The sequence below is a fragment of the Hordeum vulgare genome, chromosome 6H, assembly GCF_904849725.1.
Source record: "Hordeum vulgare subsp. vulgare chromosome 6H, MorexV3_pseudomolecules_assembly, whole genome shotgun sequence".
Classification (NCBI taxonomy): domain Eukaryota; kingdom Viridiplantae; phylum Streptophyta; class Magnoliopsida; order Poales; family Poaceae; genus Hordeum; species Hordeum vulgare.
The window spans coordinates 383,471,604-383,491,093 of record NC_058523.1 but is presented as its reverse complement, the minus strand read 5'-3'; the positions used below and the strand labels follow the sequence as shown (position 1 = coordinate 383,491,093).

General features: G+C 52.8%; 1 protein-coding gene across 1 annotated transcript in view; it reads right to left on the bottom strand.

Annotated features, from left to right (window-relative positions):
- The window catches only part of LOC123401063 (ADP-ribosylation factor GTPase-activating protein AGD2-like), a 44,220-nt gene extending 25,431 nt beyond the window's left edge, over positions 1-18,789 (bottom strand). Inside the window, exons 1-4 of the mRNA XM_045094775.1 lie at positions 18,601-18,789; positions 16,709-16,785; positions 15,478-15,578; positions 15,104-15,174 (exon numbers count right to left, since the gene is read on the bottom strand). Of these exons, the coding sequence (XP_044950710.1) occupies positions 15,104-15,174; positions 15,478-15,578; positions 16,709-16,785; positions 18,601-18,648 (297 nt within the window). The 5' untranslated portion in view covers positions 18,649-18,789. The remainder of the gene's footprint in view (positions 1-15,103; positions 15,175-15,477; positions 15,579-16,708; positions 16,786-18,600) is intronic.
- Positions 18,790-19,490: the final 701 nt, after the last annotated feature.

The following is a 19,490-nucleotide window of genomic DNA, read 5'->3' as shown; positions in this document are numbered from 1 at the left end:
CCTTCCCCTCAGGATTCTGCTTCACTGTATAGATCCACTTACAACTCATTGCTTTCTTTTCGGCTGGCATTGTGGTTAGCACCCAAGTCTTGTTTTTCCTCAATGCTTCCAAATCTTCTATCAGCGCTTCGCACCACTTCAGATCTTGCTTTGCAGCCTTCCAATCCTTTGGGATTGACACAGTTTGAAGAGAGGCAACAAATGCTCTATAGGAAGGAGACAAGGCCTCATAAGACACAAAATTTCCAATGTCATGATCATCAAAAACATCTCGTGGTAAAGCCTTCTGTGCCGCTTCACGTGTCCCCTTTCGCAACGCAATAAGCAGTTCCACTGTGTCAGATGAGCTTGCATCACTGCCCTGCTGCTCCCCCTACCCTGACTGCTCCCCATGCACTTGTGGCTGACATTGTGAATATACCAGATGTGTGTCCGATGAGCTATGCACTTGTGGCTGTCGTCGAGAGTACACTAGGGGAATCTCCTGCCACCGATCTCGAACAAGGAGCTGGAGATTACCAGTCTGAATGGAACTCACTGTTGGCTGAACCTAGACTTGAACATGTACATCCTCATCAATGTTAGTGCCCATAGAATCATCCTGAGAATGAGATACATCCTTCTCCCCCTCTTGACCATCCTGAACAAAGTGCAAGTGGTCAAGCTCTGCAAACAACAGACTTAGGTCTGTCGGTCCACCATAGAATGGCTCTGACTCCTTGAAAATGACATCCATACTATAAATCGGTGTTCTCCAAGGGACACCAACATTTGTACCCCTGCTGACTCGAAGCATAGCCCAAAAAAACACACTTCACTGCCCGCAGATCTAGCTTCTCAACAGAAGGTCGGAGATCACAAACAAAGCAGGTGCTGCCAAACAACTTTGGGGGAACAACAAACTTATTTTCTCCAAACAGCAATTCACACGACGATTTCATGCTGAGTATCCTTGCAGGTGTTCGGCTGATCAAGTATGTGGTTGTCGTAACTGCTTCACTCCACAAGAAGTTGGGCACATTCATGGTAAACATCAACGACCGAGCAACCTAAAGAATACGTCGATTCTTCCTTTCTGCCACTCCATTCTGAGGGGGGGGGGTCCGGACAAGAAGTCAGATGAAGAATCCCTTGGTCAGACAAGAAGGCTCCAAAGGTGTTGTTCACATACTCTATGCCATTGTCAGTCTGATCACCTGCACCTGCACCTTAAACTGATTCTTTACCAAGGCATGAAAATCCTGAAAACAGCTGAACACCTCATCCTTGTGACGCATCGAATAAATCCAAGTCATATGAGTATAGCAGTCAATAAAGGTAACAAAGTACTTCATTCCATTTACTGACACAACTGGGCTCTTCCATACATCTGAATTAATGAGCATAGGAGATATGCTCCTAAGCCCCTTACTCACATATGTAGCTCTTGTGTGTTTTGCATATTCGCAAACATCACATGTCATCTTGCCCTTGCCTATTTCACACATAACATCCGGAAATATTCTAGTCATCATATCAAACAAGACATGCCCATCCTACAGTGATGGATCATCGCCTGCTTCTCCTTGTCCTCCATGGTCGCAGCACAAACCAAGTCTGGCTGCACCCCCTGATCCATATACCAGAGCCCCCTATGCCTGGTGCCGGTCCCAACCGTCTTGCTCATCTGTCACTCCTGAATCTGGCAACTGATTTTGTCAAGGATCACACGGCAGTCTATTTGATCAATGAGAGCACTGAAAGAGACCGAATTGACATGAAAAGTTGGCACATGTAAAACTGAGGATATGGAGATGGTCTGAGTGCACTTTACTGTACCAACCCCAATGGCAGGCTGTTTTGTGCCACCAACAGTTTGTATAGTGCCCGTATGAGAAGGAGGATACTTATTGTAAGACTCGAACACACAGGATTTGCCCGCAACATGCCTAGATGCTCCAGAGTCTAGAACCCATTCTGGACCATTCTCATTAGCAGCAAGAGATGCCTTTTTCGGGTTATCATCATCAGTAGAGGTCCACTGAGCACAGTCTCCATAGCGAGCATCCAAGCCTGCGGTTTGAAGCTGTGATATGAAAGCATGAAGCTCCTCCAACTCAGCGCTCAACTTAACGGTCTGAGCATCCTTCTCACGTGTCGCCCCCTCGGTTGTTTCCTTGCCAGCCTGGATTTCCTCCACCTTCCTCTTCAGGCTTACCAATTCCTCCCTGAGCCTCTCAACCTCTGCTACAGTCATGCTGTATTCCTTCTCAAACCCTGCACTGGCCTTCTCTACACTATCCTCACCACTCTTCTCTGGCTCCACATCACCCCTTCTCATGTCATCATTCCCTAGATACTCCTTGACTGCATGGTGAGCACCAGCCGCAGCTATGGTATCCCCCATCTCCAGAACAACAGCTTTCTCGGCGCTGCCAGCGGCACCATCTGCCCCTGCAAAACACGCCTCGATGGTCACGAGACGGCATCCCTTGCTGACCTCCTGCTCCATTAGGAAGAGCCTCTCCTTGAGCATGAGGCTCTCCCCCTCAAACCCTTCTCCTCTACAATCAGCAGCAGCAGCTCCAACACACAACACCTCGTCCACTTTCAGCAGCAGCAAAACCAACAACTCAGTAGCAGCTCTAGTAGTTGCCCGCTTCACCTTCAGCAAACAACAGCAGCACAACACCAACAATTCCTCCTTCCTCTCCAAACAGCAGCCCCTTTCTTCCTCCTAGACACAGTAAGGCAGCAGTAGCAATTCAGCACAGCACTGCACAGCAGCAGCCTCCTCTTCTGCAAATTACAGCAGAAGCAGTAACTCTAGCAGCAAACTACCCACACAAGTGGTAGCACTAGCAGCAACAGCAGCTACAACCTTCTCCTTGGGCAATCAGTACCAGCCCACTCCAGATGCACCAGCAGGCACCAGCAGCTGCCCTTCTTCCCCCTCTACCGCTCCTCCTCTGCTCCTCCTCTTCCCCACAGTTCCACCAGCAGCAGCCAGCACAATCAGCCTCCACTCGGCCTGGTCCCTCTCACGCAGCACACACGCACGCACGCAGCTCCTGCGCTGCCCTCGTGTCTCCCGCTCACACGCGCAGCCTCTCCGCACCACGAGCTCGTCGCGCTTGCTGCCGGCTCAGATCCATGCCACCGCCTTGCCGGACCCCGCCGCCTTGCCGGCCGGCGCCGCCTTCACCTCAGGTCCCGTCGTCCAGGCCTCTGATACCATCTAGAATCGAGGGAGAGATGTATCTACAGACAGGGCGAGCAGCAGTCTGGTGGCTAGCGCGAGGGGTTTCTCTCGTGTGACTGCTTGGATGGGAACGGAAGAACTGGATGTCCCCTTCTATGCCAGCACCCCACATGGTCTTGGGCCCTAAGAGATAAGCTTGATGGGCTTGGGCCCACAGCGGTTCAACATAAGGTCAGATTGGTCGCCAGAGGATATAGTCAAACTTAATTTTTTTTCGAGAAAACGCAAAAGCCTTGCGTTTCTTTGCATTGAAAAGGGGGATAGTTCAGCCTCCGAAGAGGAAGTTACAGCACGGTTACATGCAGGTCTAGTGGACATCCCAGGTTGGGGGCAAAGCTACCCTAAGCCCTTTGTCCCCAGCCCGAGCCCAGCACCTAATCTCCTCTTGAATCCTATCTAAGAGCTCGCTCAGCGACGGAGGTATGTGATCGAACACACACGCGTTCCTATGCTTCCATATCATCCAGGGGACCAGCAGCGCGACAGAACGCAGTGTCTTGCGGAGCGGTGCGGGGGTGGCGTTTCGCGCCCTACTCCACCAGTCCTGGATGGAAGCGTCGTGCATCGGCAGAGGGGCCGGGAGGTGCAGCCAGGACAACGTCTCATGCCATGCCTGCCGCGCGAAGGAGCAGGAGATCAGCAGGTGCCGGATAGTCTCGGGCTCCTGGTCGCATAGGAGGCAGCGAGTGTGGTGAGGGAGCCCTCGGCGCGCAAGCCTGGCTGCGGTCCAACAGCGGTCCAGGTCCGCAAGCCAGTGGAAGAACTTGACTTTCGGGGGAGCCCAACCTTTCCAAATGAGCTGCCAAGAGTGGCATGTTAATGATCCATGGAAGGTTGCCCTGTAGCAAGACCTCGCCGAGTAGATGCCGTTGGCCGTCCACTTCCAGATGAGCTTGTCCGGCTCCGAGGACAGATTGATCCGAGCGACGAGCTGCCATGTCCTCAAGTATTGGCCTATCTCCTGCAGGCCCACCACACCTCTGATGTCGCGGGCCCAGGCATTGCCGGCGATGCCTTCCGCCACCGTCCTCACTTTCCTTCTGTTCTTGGGGATGCATAGGTATAGGAGTGGCGCAAGCTCGCGAATTGACTGCCCATGCAGCCATCGGTCCTCCCAGAACAGTGCGGTGAGGCCATCACCTACTAGCATGAGGGTGGATGCATGGAATAGGCCGCGCTCCTCAGGGGAGAACTGTAAGTCAAGGCCTTGCCATGCACGGTCGGCATCCGTCCTCGATAACCAGAGCCAGCGGAGCCTGAGCGCTAGCCCCGTGCGCTCCAGGTCTCGAATGCCCAGCCCACCGTAGGCGAGCGGCCGGCAGACAGTGCGCCAGTTGACGTGACAGTGTCCTCCCTTTGCAGCCTCACGACCCGCCCAGAGGAAGCCGCGCTGAATCTTCTCAAGCTGTTTCAGGGTCTTCTTCGGGGGCGAGAGAGCCAGCATCTGGTGAATCGGAATCGCGCTGAGAACAGATTTGACCAATGCCAGCCGTCCTGCCTTGTTCATGAGCCATGCCTTCCAGGACGGGAGGCGGCCTGCGACGGCGTCTACCAGTGGCTGCATCTGTGCCGCTGAGGGCCGGCGATAAGAGAGCGGGATGCCCAGGTACATGATGGGCAGCGCCGCGGGCTGGCAGCCCAGCGCCTCCAGCAGGGCGTCGGCGTCCTCACCCCCGTGCAGGGTCGTGGCCGAGCTTTTGCCGTAGTTCACCCGCAGGCCAGATGCGGTCTCGAAGATGCCCAAGATGCTCTTCACGGCAACAACCTCCTCCATCTCGGCGTGGCAAAACATCATCACGTCGTCGGCATATAGAGAAATTGTCGGAATGTTGCGACGGGGGTGCAGGCGCCTGAGGATGCCGGTGTGGAGCGCCCTGTGCATGAGGCGGGCCAGCGCATCAGCCGCCAGGACAAAGAGCAGCGGCGATGTGGAGTCGCCCTGGCGCAGCCCACGCCTGTGCCAGATCGGTGGGCCGGGTACTCCATTGAGCATAACTCGCGTGCTGGCCGAAGAGAGCAGGATGGACAGCCATTCCCTGATCCTGTCACCGAAGCCATATTGGCGCAGGACCTCGAAGAGGAACGGCTAGGATATGGAGTCGAAAGCCCGTGTGAGGTCGAGCTTGAGCATGATGCACGGCGCGCCCAGGTGCTGGAGCATCCGCAGAGACTGCCTGACGAGCACGAAGTTGTCGTGGAGCGTGCGACCGGCGATGAAGGCGTTCTGGTTGCGGCTCACCAAGCTATCGAGCTTGGGGGCGATGCGCAATGACAGAGCCTTGGCGAATATCTTGGCGACTATGTGGATCAGGCAAATGGGCCGATAGTCTCCCAGCTTGTGTGCATCCGCTCGCTTGGGCAGCAGGGTGAGCAGGGCTTGGTTGAGCTTACCAAACCCTCTTCCTCGGAGCGCATACAGCTGCTCGAAGGCGTCCAGGATGTCTTGCCTGATGATGCACCAGCAAGCGCGCAGGAATTCGGCGGTAAACCCCTCCGACCCCGGTGCCTTGTGGGGCGGCATGCGGCACACCGCAGCCCAGATCTCCTCGGAAGTGAAAGGCTCGTCCAGGTTGCCCAGCTGGCCGGGCGTGATGAGCTGCGCCAGGTCAAGCGTGTGCTCTCGGTCCACCGCAGTGCCCAGGAGTCCGTCGAAGTGCTCAAATGCGGCCTGGGCCATCTCCTCGTGATCAGTCCGAACCTGTCCATCAACTAGGAGGCTATGCACGCGGTTCTTCTAGCGGCGGTAGGTGCACTGCCGGTGGAAGAAGCTCGTGTTAGCATCGCCCTCCGCGAGGGAGGTAATACGGGCGCGCTGCCGCGCGATGGTGCGCTCCAGGGAGGCAAGCCCGAGGTATGACTGCTTGAGCTGCCTGCGCAACCAATCCTCTGATGTGGTGAGCGGGCGGGTCTCCATCGCGAGGTCGAAGCGGGCAATCAGCTCGCGGGAGATGGCCAGCTTGTCCCGGATACTGCCCGTGGAGCGGGCGCTCCAGCTCGTAAGGGCGCGGGCAGTGGCCTTCAGGCGCCGGACCAGCCGCTGGAAGGGGTCGGGGTCATGTACCGAGCTCCAGGCTGTGGCGACGGTGTCGTGGAATCCGTCGAGGCGTAGCCAGAAATCCTCGAAGCGGAAGCGCTTATGGGCCTCGGGCATAGGAGAGCAGTCCAAGAGCAGCGGGCAGTGATCGGACACGACGGATGCGAGGCAACGGAGGTGGCACTCTCCATGGCAGTCCTCCCACTCCGAGGTGCATAGTACCCGGTCAAGGTGCACGAGCATCGGCGGCGATTGCTCGTTGGACCAAGTAAAGCGGCGCCCGTTGAGGTAGACTTCCTTCAAGGCAAGGTCGTTGATAGCGCGCCGGAATCTGCCCATCATGCGGCGATTCAGGTTACCCGAACTCTTGTCAGCATCCCGGTATATGAGGTTGAAATCACCACATAGCATCCATGGGCCCTGGCAAGCGGCGCGAATGTCCCGCAACTCTTGCAGAAACAGCCGCTTCTCGGGGTCGCCTTGAGGGCCATACACCGTGGTAAGCCACCACGGGGCTCCTGCAAGCGCGCGCACCTTGACCGTGATCGCGTTTTGGGTAAATAGGGGGTCGGAAATGGTGACGGCCCTAGTTTTCCAAGCGATGAGGATGCCGCCGCGGGTGCCGTCAGCCGGGAGATAGGTAGAGCCATCGAACTCTGACCCGAGGGTGTCCAACACAGTCGACGAGCAAATCAACTCCATTTTCGTTTCCTGGAGACATACAATGGATGCCCGAGTAGTACAAAGCAGAGAGCGAATCGCGCAGCGCCTGGCGCGTGAGTTTAATCCCCTAACATTCCAGACCACAATCTGAGGACCTCGATACATGGAAGAGAGATCGACAACAGACGCCGCCAGCCTAGCGCGCACGGACCATGACATCACCCGCCGGCGTAGCCAGGTCAGCGGGGATAGCTCGGTCGACCAAGGCGGCCATGGCCTGCAGCACTGGAAGCCCCAGCGGCATGGCAAACATCTCGTCATAGGCCTTCATCTCTGTGGCTGTAATCTGCTGGTTCACCCCCACTATGCCGAGGGTGCGCATAATCTGCACCACCGCGCGCCGATCTGATGCGCAGGGAGCCGAGGCTTTGTCAGCGGCTGCGGAACGTCCCCTTCTGGGACTGAAGTTGAGGGCGGGGCGCTGCCGCTTCCCGGGAGAGGGCAGAACGGCGTCGAGCTGTTTGGTGGCCGCGGAGAGGAAGGCACCCAGCGCCCAGGGCTGGCTGGGGGCGCGGCAGGTGCGCCGTCGCTGCAGGGTGATCGGCGGCGAGGCGAAGCGACCAGGGGCCAGAGCACGAGTGCTAGAGCTAGCAGCGCGGGGGGAGGAGTCCTGCCTGGGCGCTGGTCGCAGCAGTATCGAGAGGTGCCCTGGGCAGGGGGAGGAGCCCGGTGTCACGCGCCGCAGGGCCGACGGCTCCGTGGGCATCGCGGGCCCTGACGCCCCGGCAGGCGCGGTAGTTAGCGCGGGTGTCTCAACCGGCGCGGCCCCAGGGGCAGCGTTATCCCCGGTCCTGGGCCCATTCACAGCAACGGCCGGCCCGGCCAGGTCAGCAACCGCAGGTGCCGAGGCAGGGGCAGCAGCGCCGAGCTCCGCGGGCCCCGGGGTGGCAACTGGGGCCAGTGGGGACGGGGAGGTCAAGGCCGAATTGGCGGGAGCGTGCAGATCGCGTCCCGCCTCCCCGACGTGAGTGCGTGCGTGTGCCTGCTGCAGCTGTGCAGGGAGGGGCTACGGCGGTGCGGGGGGGAGGGCAGAGGAGATCCTCGCCCCCTTCGGCCCAGACAGAGCTGCAGGGGGGACAGGGAGGGTCATCCCGTCTGGATGCTTTGCAGGAGCCGGACGTGGCTGGCAGCGATCCCGACAGGGTGTGGGATCGGGCGCAGAGGTGGCGGGCCCGGGCGAAGCATCCTCGGTCAAGGGCGTGTTAGAATCGGCGGCCCCCTCCTGTCCTCGTCCAGCGAATGGGGGCGTGCCACCCGTCCCACTGCCAGCCGTCGCGCCGTCATCAGCGGGGGGGAGTTGGCAGCTAGCGATGGGGCCACCGGCAAAGTGGCTTTGGGCGTCACTGCGGGCCCCTGACGCCTTCTTTCCCTGGCGCCCTGACGCGGGCGTGCAGGCCCCTGCTGACCGGGCCAGGCGAGCATCCCCTGTCGCGTGGGGCGGCGCCCCTGTCGCGGTGCGGCCGAGGACGGCCAGGGCGCAACCGTACAGGCACCGCCGGAGCGGCCGGAGACGCCGCCGGAGCGGCCAGAGCCACCGTGGGCATGCTGCACCAGAGCGTCCACTGCCATGCCATCCGCCCGGCCGGCCTGCGCCCCGTCCGTTCGACGACGTTTGCGGCCCCGCCGGCGCGCGCGTCCATTGCCAGGGCCCTGCCCCCTGCTCGGCCCAGGGCCATGCCTGCCAGTAGCATCGTCAGCTTCGCCACCATTGTCGGAGGAGTGGGCAGCGGCTGGAGCGGGTCGGATCAACTCGGCCTTTGTGAGGGCGATGGCCACCGGGAACGTGAGTGTTCTGACGGCCGGCGCCTCTGAGGGCACGCGGCCGGGCAGCTGCTCGACGATTTCCAGGACGGCGGCGCGCCGGATGGCAGCCGGGTTGTGCGCGCGCCCTGAGACGCGGAAGACCGCCATGTCGTCGCGGGAACGAGTGCGGGGGTGTAGCCTCTCGATCCAGCAACAGTCTCCCAGCAGGTGCTCGGCAGTGGAGAGCAGCCAGGCGTGAGCGGGGATGCCGCAGAGCTCCAGCTCGACGCGGTACTCGAGCTCGCCGGCGCCGGCGTGGGCGAGCTTGCACCAGGGCCGGAGCGACAGCGAGAAGCGGCCGGAGCTGATGAAGTGCTCGCCACGGAGCCGCCGCATGACAGCCAGGGAGGAGAAGATGATCAGGAAGTCTTCGGGATGGTGCTGGTGAACCGTGAAGTCTCCTTCCTCGAGCTCGAGGGAGCCGAGGAGCAGGGCGGCGACCTCGTCAATGGACACGGAGGGGCGAGTGCCCGTGACCGAAGCCACCATCGCGCGGGCTAGAACCAGCTCGGCCTCGTCCATCTCCTCGGTCTGCGCCATGAACACGCGGGGGGGCGCGTCCGCGGCCAGCAGGGCGGGAGGTGGGGAGGGGACTGGAGCCAGCAAGACGGGAGCGGGGCGCGCCGCTGGGGGAGGGGCAGCGCGAGGAAGCCGGGTCTGCAGGACCGGGGCGTTGCACGGGGGTCGCTGGGTTGCGGCCGCAGGCCGCCTACCATCGCAGTCCCGAGAGGAGTGACCGGAGGCGAGGCAGCGGCGGCAGCGAATGTCGTTGGGGCAATCCCGGACGCAGTGGCGATGATCGAGGCACCGGAAGCAGAGGCCCGCGAGCTCCTCGGGGGAAGGGCTGCGGCGGCGCGAGGTCGAAGCCCTGGCAGGGTCCTCCTGGCGCGGGCGACGGCGGTGCTCCCGTCGGCGAGCCTGCTGGAAGCCATCTGCGTCCAGCACCGGCCCGCCCGAGACACGGCGGACTTCCGAGCGGGGGCCAAGGCGAGCTTTGGCGGGAGGACGGGCCGCGGGAGCGACGCAGCCAGGAGCGGCGGCGGTCGACGGCGCGGGAACGGCCGGCGAGGTGCGGGCGACGTCGCTGTACGAGCGCGCCGACGAGCCGCTCTCCGAGCCAGAGCTGCAGTCCCCAAAGGAGACGTGCTCGCCGGGGAGGGACGTCCGGCGGTCGACAGGGTCAGCCAGCACCAGAGCCATCCAGTGGCAAACTTATGGAACTGACTATGATGAGACGTTTGCTCCAGTGGCAAAGATGAACACAGTAAGGATATTGGTCTCATGTGCTGCGAACTTTGGGTGGAAACTGCACCAATTAGATGTCAAGAGTGCCCTCTTACAAGGTGACTTGCAGTAAGAGGTATACATGGAGATACCACCAGACTTTGTTTTGAACAGACCTCGGGGAAGGTATGCAGGCTGAAGAAATCCTTATATGGACTGAAGTAATCGCCAAGGGCATGGCTTGATAGGTTCAGAACTTCAGATGAGCTGTTTGTGATATGGGGTATGGTCAATGTAATTGTGATTGTGTGTTTGTGGGACATTGATACGGGCATGGCACCATCAATTGTTCATTCTACCGAAGCTAAGCTAGTTAAGCAGAGGTCATGAAAATGTTACAGAAACTAATGCAATACAGGTGGTCAGATTTCATCGAGGAAAGGATGGTCATGTACGTCAACTGTGTGGACCGAGAATCAATTTTGCAATTAGCAGACCAGAGACCAATTATGTGACGCATGCATTGTGACCAAGAGATGTCATATGGCACGGTAGTGCAAAGGCCTACACGCATGGAGGGTAAAGATGTACAATTATATTTGACCAAAGAGAAGAGGAAAGAAAAGTCACGTGTGCATAAAATGGCGAGAGATTAAATTGGTTTTCAAAATAAAAAGGAATCAGAATGACACCAAGCGTCTTACAAGAAAATACAGGAGATTAAAGCGGAGCCAGCGCTGGCTTTGGTGGAGACTAATTTTCGTACCGCACCGTATCAGGTTGCGATAGGTAGAATACTGGTGCAGATTTGATAGGTACTTACTCTTTTGTGTGAGTCAATGAGCTAGCTAGCTAGCACGTACGTGGGTCCTTTTCCCTTTCTTGTTAGGATTTGTTTTTCCTAGTTAGCTCATGACATGGAGTTGGAGTCTAAGTTCCTAGATTTGGAGTTGACGCATTGTTTTTGGCATATAAAAAGCTTTGTATTTGTGAGTTATGAACAAAGGTCAGAAAACATTCAGTTTTGGGGCAATCCAATTTTGAGTGTTTTTTGTGATTTTCCGTCGATACAATCTATTAGTGACGAAGGGTTGATCATCACATCGATGCCTATGTCCTGACCCGAGGGGGTCATTATTTTTGTTTGTGCATTGTTTGTGCACGGGTAGAGATTATTATTGGAGGGTGCAAGGAGGAACACGAGGAACGAACTGTTGATCAAGAGTCGCCGTGAAAGATCGGGTCGTCAACACACACGAATTAGCATCTCGCTAGTTCGTGTTTCATCAGACATGGTGTTCTATAGACACACTGGTAAGAAAATCACCGTTCTTGCGGTGTACGTATTTTGATGACATTATCATCACTCGAGATAATAAAGAGGAAATAAAGAGATTATGAGCAAGGAGCTTAGAGTAAAGGATTTGGGCAACCTAAAATACTTCCTTGGCATCGAAGTGGCCCGGACAGAGAAGGGAATATCTTTGTGCTAACAGAAATACACCTTAGATCTCTTGAGTGCCATGGGCATGATGGGATGTCCTGCAGCCCCTACTCCATTTGAACAAAATCATCAAGAGATAGCACAATCAAATGAGCTGGTGAATAAGGAAGGTTATCTGAAACTGGTTGGGAGGTTACTGTATTTGTGTCATACCAGGCCTGACATTGCATATGTCGAGGGTGTGGTGAGCAGATACATGCATGAACCAAGGAGTGGGCATCTTGATACAGTGTACAGAATCTCACATACTTGAAGGGCACTTCGGGCAAAGGGTTGTGGTTTGTGAAGAGTGGACATCTTGAGGTGGATGGCTACAATGATTCTACTGAGCTAATTGTCAAGATGATAGAAGATCAAATTCAGGCTATTGTGTGTTTGTGGGAGGAAATTTGGTGTCATGGAGAAGCAAGAAACAGACAGTTTTGTCTAGATCAACAACAGAAGCTGAGCGAGATGCTCTGTGTGAAGAATATACTGAGCGAGTTGAAACTTATGAGGAAGGAGCCCTTGAGAGTGTGGAAAGACAAACGATCAGTTATAAGCATTGCCAATAACCCAGTTCAACATGATAGAACAAAACATGTGAAAATTGATCGCATCTTCATTAAGGAGAAACTTGATGCTGGGATCATTAGCCTTACTCATGTCAGCTCGGGGCAGCAGGTTGCAGATTGCTTGACAAAGGGACTGGAAACAAAGGACGGTAACTTGGCATGTGACAGGATGGGGTTGATAGATATCTACCACCAATCTTGAGGGGGGGTGTTGAATCGGTATGGGTCCTGCCCATTAGGCCCAGCCCATGTGCTAGACATAGAAGAGTAGGAGCTAGGCGTTGTCTCCTTGAGAGAGCCACACACATGACCTCCCAGCCACCAGAGCTATCGAGAGAGAGGAGGTGAGCCTGTCTCAACAGGAACTTAGGACGCGTTTGGTAGGCTGCATTAGGTCGGGCCAGGCCCGTGGTTACCCGCATTGACAGGTTGGCCTGCATAGCACGAATCTTAAAGCAACTCTGGGCCTACATCCACAGGAACGCTGACGTTTTTGCAGAGCCAGGCCCGAGCGATGCAACCCTAGGTACGTGGGCATGGGCGGTTGCACGCGTGGTGCAGTCTCGAGAAGTCACGTTGTTTCCTAAAGCACCGTCATAAATCACCCTCACCTCCCTTCCTCACCGCTCTCTCCCCTCTTCCTCACTCACACCGGCGGCGGCGACCACCGGAGCGACAGCAGGGCGATCCAAGACGGCAGCGACCACCACAGCAACTGCAGACCGTGACCGGAGCAAATCGGCCATGGCGGTAAGTCTTTTTCCCTCTCTACATTACATCCATCTACTCGGGCTAGATTTATTTGGAGCAGGGGATTTGGGAGTTACGGAGGGGATTGAACACATCGACGATGTGGGGATAGGATTCAGCACCACCCTAATCTTTAGTTCTTCGCTAAGTTGTCGATTACATCAGGGGTGGGGATTTGGGGTACAACCTACTTGTCTAGGCGCGGCGACCCTGGAATAGCGTCGAGCGGCGATGGGGCGTAGGCTTCTTTTCTTCCTCGCCGTCGTCTTCTTCCTCTTCGTCTTCTACCTCATCGTCTTCTTCCTCATCGTCACCGTCAAGAACGATGGGTCTTGCACGGTCGTTTGTCACCGGCACCCTGGCCACCATCTGCACCTCGTCGTCTTCCTCCGCCGGATCCACCACAGTCTGTGTCGTCTAGTGCACCGCGGCACAGTCGTCATTGGGACGCTTGTACTCCCTGTACTTGACCCACTTGGCCCTCTGTCGAGCGTCACCGGAGTTGGCCTGATTCATGGCCCGGCGAAGGATGTCGACTGACATAGCGCCCTTCGCTGGGTCAAGAATCAGCGTCTTCAACTCATTCGCTGTCGCCTTCTTCACCACAGCGTTGGCCTCCTTTTGCACTTCAGCCATGCTCGTGAAGTTCGAGCACACTTCCATTGTGTCCTTGAACTTCGCGCGGTCACCGAGCGAGCACCCGAGGAAGAATGCCCTCCATCCCATGCCCTAGAAGAAAGGGTTGGGGTTGGAGTTGGGAGTTCATGGTGAGGGAGAGGTGGTGAAACAGAGAGGTTGAAGAAGAGAGGAGGTGAAACTGAGAGGGGGTTTGAGTGCTGACCTTTGAACTACGTGTTGTTGATAATGCAAATGGAGGGCAAGGAGGTGGTGCCACCATTGGACAAGGGCAAGGAGATGGTGTCGCCGCCGCCGGTGTAGGATCACCCTAACGCCAAGCGGAGGAACTACGGGCACTACCATGATGAGGCAAGGCCAACCCACTTCTGTAAGGTGATCTTTGCTCCGAAGCTGGAGGCTCTGCCTTTGCCTCTAGACTTCACGAACCACTTCCCCGCCGTGCCTATAGAGTTCAGTCTGAAGACGAACACCGGCTGCTCATGGAGGGTCACGGTGAAGGTGGTCGACGGCAGGGTCACCCTTGATCAGGGTTGGGCCACCTTCGTCATCGTTCACCAGGTCAGGATCGGGTACATGATGACTTTCAAGTTGCTCACCCCGAACACCATGAAGGTGATCGTCTTTAACGACGACGGCATGGAGGTGGTCACCAAGTGCAAGAAGCACGACGAGGCCTTCGCCGTGACTGCCTAAATGACCTCTCGTTCCTGGTTTAGGTTGTTCGTTGTTCGTTTAAGACTATGTGTCGCGATATCGTTTAAGACTATTCGTACTATGTTAAACTTTTGTGTGTGGTTAAACTTTGATGTGTGCTTAAGTTTGTTCTGGTTGCTCTATTTTTGTGCCTCTAGTAACCTCACCACATCGAGGAGGAGGTTACCACACTATTGTCGACCTGTGTTTCGCTCAAACCAGGCCACAACCAAACAACATGCCTTCTGTTTCAGCACATGCAGGCTAGAGGGGATGCAGGCAACCAATTAACATGCAGATGTTGGTTTTTTGCCTGCATATGCTCAGCCAGGCCCAACTGGAACAAGTATGCAAAGTACCCAAAAACGATGCAGGTAACCAAACGCGCCCTTACCACTAATCCAATTTGTAGGTGGTAAAATATACTCAGTATACTACAGCCTAAACATTGAAGCTATGGTTGTCAAATTGGCGTAGTTCCAAACTACAGGTTCAAATCTGAAAATGAAGAAGGAAAGCACAGGTACTTACCTGGTGCAAATGCTACAAATTGAAATGGTACAGCTCATGGCATAACTCGCAGGGATAAATTCAAGGCGTGGAGATTCAAAACTTAAGTGCTAGAAGCTCCGATACCAGGTGGGGTCTAGGGAAGGATTATACGAGGCAAGCCTTACCCCTGCACAGTGCAATGCATAGAGGCTGCGCCAAACGAGGACCTCTTGGTACAAGTGAGGAGTACTTCACTAGTACGCTAGGCCTGTCCTTCGAACTCAAAACTTAGCAAGAAAGATATTACTTTCTACTCCCTCCGTAAAGAAATATTAAGAACTCAAAACGCTCTTAATATTTATTTACGAAGGGAGTACTAAATTATTCTCACGGGTGAACTAAACTACCAATAAAGGTAGATGTCAATGGTAAATGATAGGTAGTACCTGAGAACGAAGGAGCTCCTTGTATGTTCCAAGCTCCCTAAATGCAGTAGTGAACTTGGACATTACAGGCCCTGCAAAATAATAAGAAATTTGTAAGTTCAGGTTTCTCCCAAATCTAAATGGTTACATGGAACCATATTTTATTGAATAAACTTGTATAATCTAGTTCCAGTGAGATGGCAGGTGCAAATCATGTCGACTGTTGCAAAGAACTGTGGTCTTAAAGTAAATGTGGGCATATGGAGCACCAAGAAATAGAAAAAACAAAGGGGCACAAGATATTCAATTGAGAAGGATAATGGCTTCAGTAAGTATAGATGAGAAACCAAGACAGAAGTAAGCAAAAGATACATCAGAGATTTTTGTGAAATAACCTCCAATGGCAACACTAACAGGGTCATCACGACCAGCACCAAAAGCTTCTAGGGCGTCGGCAAATAATAGATCTCCTGCATATCCTTCATCAAGAGATCCCCTGAAACTAAGGATATTAGCCAAACTATAACAAGGTTGAACATGAACCATAAGGTTTATTATTCTTTTAGTCCTCAAAATTACAAAACGAAGTAGTTACATGCAATATAATAGTAAAAATAGCTAGAAGCAGCAAAGAAAGGAGCATGTAAAATTATCATTCATAGGCATCCACGGAATATATGCTATAGACATCCAAAATAATATTAGACCATAACACAATACTCCCTCCGTCCCAAAATAAGTGTCTCGAGCTTAGTATCACTTTGTACTAGAGCTAGTACAAAGTTAAGAAACTTATTTTGGGACGGAGGGAGTAATAGAGACCAAGTTAATAATTTCATTTCATCTAAAAACGTCTACAACTAGATTTAGCATTGTGGTGAGGTTGTATGCCCTAAGGAGGGTTCATATGTTATGGGCGCAGGGACTGGTTGAAGAATTGAATTAAGTACAGATAGGATATTCTAGGGTTACAAAAAGAGATAACTTCAATTGAAATTTACAAATGCATATAAGCTTTCTTAGGAGATAGAGTCTGGTCTTAAGGATCTAGTCAGACATCTTATATATAAAGGACTAGTGTGTACTAGTCCTTTATATATAAAAAGACTAACTTGATCCACGAAACTCTAACTCTATCTCTAATTTCCTAACAAAGGACCTCTCTATCTTTCCTATTTTCAATTTCTTCTTTCCTAACATAATCCCTGCCTTGCTTGTGTATGCTGGGCGTATGGCCTTGATCCACGTACATAACCTGGTTTGCTACATGAACCTTGGTTTTTTACATTAGGATCAATCTCGTGTAGAGGATGGCCAGCATGGCTTCAACCTTGAAGGAAGTAACTCGCTTTGTCGTTGCTTTTACAGGGAGTAGTGATTTCTATGGTTGCGCTATTACACAACACAAACCAGCACCACATCTAAGGCCACAGAAACTTAATATCTACTTGCCTTCAAATAAACTTAGGTAGTGAAAAAAATTAATGTATTACGTGAAACAAAAAATATAAGAGAAACATATACAGTACTATGTATCTATAGCATCCACAACGATGCACGTGCTGCCTAGTTGCTTTACATTTCCATAACAAATGTTTACAGCTGCGAGTTAGGAGAGAAATGTACATGAATTTTTTGCATCCTTTATGAAGGTTTGAACACCGCTGTTTCAGCTCATCGGTAAGTTGTTCCAAAGAAGTGACCTATGGATCAATTGAAATAAGTCAGAAACAACTTAAATGCACGTATAAGCTCAATTACACTTTAAACTGGAAAGAAAGGTCTGATGGCCAAAACACAGAGAGAGGTTAAAAGGAAATTCATGCTCCATCTTGTGAAATTATTGAGACCGGTGTCCAAACAGTCATGTGTCAAGATCACTACTATTTCGCCGCATAACAGCCATTTAGAGAATAATCTTTGGATTTCTTTCATCACTAAATTACAACAGAATTTAATCTTGAGTAAGGTTAGTCACGGAATACATATAAAATCCAACGAACTGTAACCAAGGGCATTCTGATTTACAGATGAAGCCTATATGTCAGTTCAATATGTCAAATTTTCAATTGGTCATGCTGGTCCAACAAGGTATTCCGATAATTTGCAGAAGCACCAATGTCACCACAAGAGCACAGTACACTTTTTTTTCCTCCTACTTTACCCCGAGGCTCATTTTGGAGCCTGGAACGAAGGGGGTTGATATGAACAGATGGTAATTTTGTGTGGCAGGCAGCTAGTCCCTGTATGAGTTAGCAGCCACATCAATGTTTATTTGTCCCACCACGTCAATGTGTGCCACTGATGACCCAATTCTATGTGTAACAGGACTAGTGTATTATACTGAAAGTACAGGATCAAAATGAGGCCCAGGCCATCACAGTGACCAAATAGTGTCTACACAAATTGAAAACTGTAATGAGCATCAAGTGATATTTTGCAGTTTTAAATGACTATATGACACCAAAACAGCCTACATTATATTATAAGACGACTGTGATTTGTATTGTTGCAATTGCAAAAGTAAAGTGAGTTACACATTATTGTCTTATAGTGGTATTTTTATGACTTCAGGATTGCGGTGTCTTTTGTTTACCAAACAGTTCTATAGTTGAACATTTTATCTACATTTCCAACGTAACTTTTAAGCAACAGAATAATGTTTACCTTTTTAAAACAGTAACAGTGCTATATTTTAAGTGGTCAAATAATTTATCTGTTTTAGCACTAACAGTAAATAACATAATTTAAGAGGTGAATAACATCATTGTAAATAACATCATTGTAGTTAAAAAGGTGATGCAATAACATTTCAGACGCATAATTCCAAATCAACAAGGGACATTGGCAACAAAAGTAGCAAATTTCACGGACTGAATGGCCGGATTAACAATTTTGGCCAGCAAGCTTCCCAATTCACCGAATCCACAAGTGACAAGTTCGTTCTTGCATGATCTAACCATTGTGTTCCAAGTGTGCGGCAAGCAGCAAAATTGATCTAGACCCAAAAAGGCACCGCTGCAACCGGAAAAGCCTCAGCCGTCAGCCCTCCAACTAATCACTATCCGGCACCACGAAAGCCAAAAGGTAAAGGAATGCACCCGGTAAGCAGACCACAATGTGATCCACTCAAGCGGCCAAATCAGCACCAACCTACTCGATTCGCTCAATCCAATCCAACACGGAATTTTATCAATAAAAACTCCAACCACTCAAAGAGCTCTCGCATTTCCAATCAAAACAGACCAACAACCGTCACAGCACACGATCAAGTCGAGATCTCGCGACACAAATGGTGCCGAATCCCCAAATCCGACCCAGCTGTGTCATTACAGTATCATCAAAACTCTAAATACAGCTCAAAACCCACCATGCTCCTGATGCAAGTCCACCAAACACGCCAAGCAAAACGCAGAAGAAACCGGAGATCTCTTCAATCCACGGGATCCCGAAAATGCTAACCCGGAGGGACCCCGATGATCGTGTACGCCTCGCAGGCAGGGAGAGAAGGGAAGCACCTGCTTGCGGAACATGGGGGAGTCCTCGAGCTTGGTGAAGGCCGCCATGTCTGTCCTCGAGTGGGGGCGAGGCTGCTCTCTGGAAGCTCCGGGAGATCTGGGCGTGGGCGGGAGGTGGAAGAGGAGTGCGGTCGGGCAGTTGCTGTCTCTCTGTCGCGTGGAGCTGTTCTCTTTCGTGGGTCGGTGAAGGAGGCCACTCAGGGTTGCATGGGTTCGTCTGGTTTTTGGGCCTAACTAGCAACTGATTCAGCCAGTTGATGGGCTTATGGGTTGGTTAGTGGGCTAGGCCGAGTTTGTTGGTAGGGCGTCAGATTAGAATGCTCGCCGAGCCGTTGGCGCACACATGAATCACGTCATTTGTCGCAAGCTGACAGTTTTTCTTTTTTAAATATTCATTTATTCGAAATGATTCAAATACCAAACCGTTTTCACATTGAATTTTTCACATCGAGACCTTCTAATGAGGAGCATCTCATGATCATCTCATGAAACCATTATCAACACCTCAAGCTCCAAATGGTCCTATGACAAGAGCACGTGCACGTGCCATCGAATCCGAGGTGACATCTCTCTTTAGTGATTCACCATTTAATACCCTTGAGACATGAATGCTACCTCAAACGGAGACACTTTGTGGGCTTAGGTATCAAAAAGAAGGGAAGGAGCAAGATGAACCCTAAGAACATGTAGAGGGATTGTGCCCAGCACACGAGTACTAGTACAACCGGTCAACCACCGGTCAAGCGATACAACTGGTTCACTACCGCCGACTACCACTCCAACATCGCCTAAGCTTCTGTTTTGAAGTGGTTCGAGACCGGTACCGTTACGGTTGTTCCGCCAGCCTCTACATGACCGGTACAGCCGGTCTCAAATTCGAGGACGCCTCC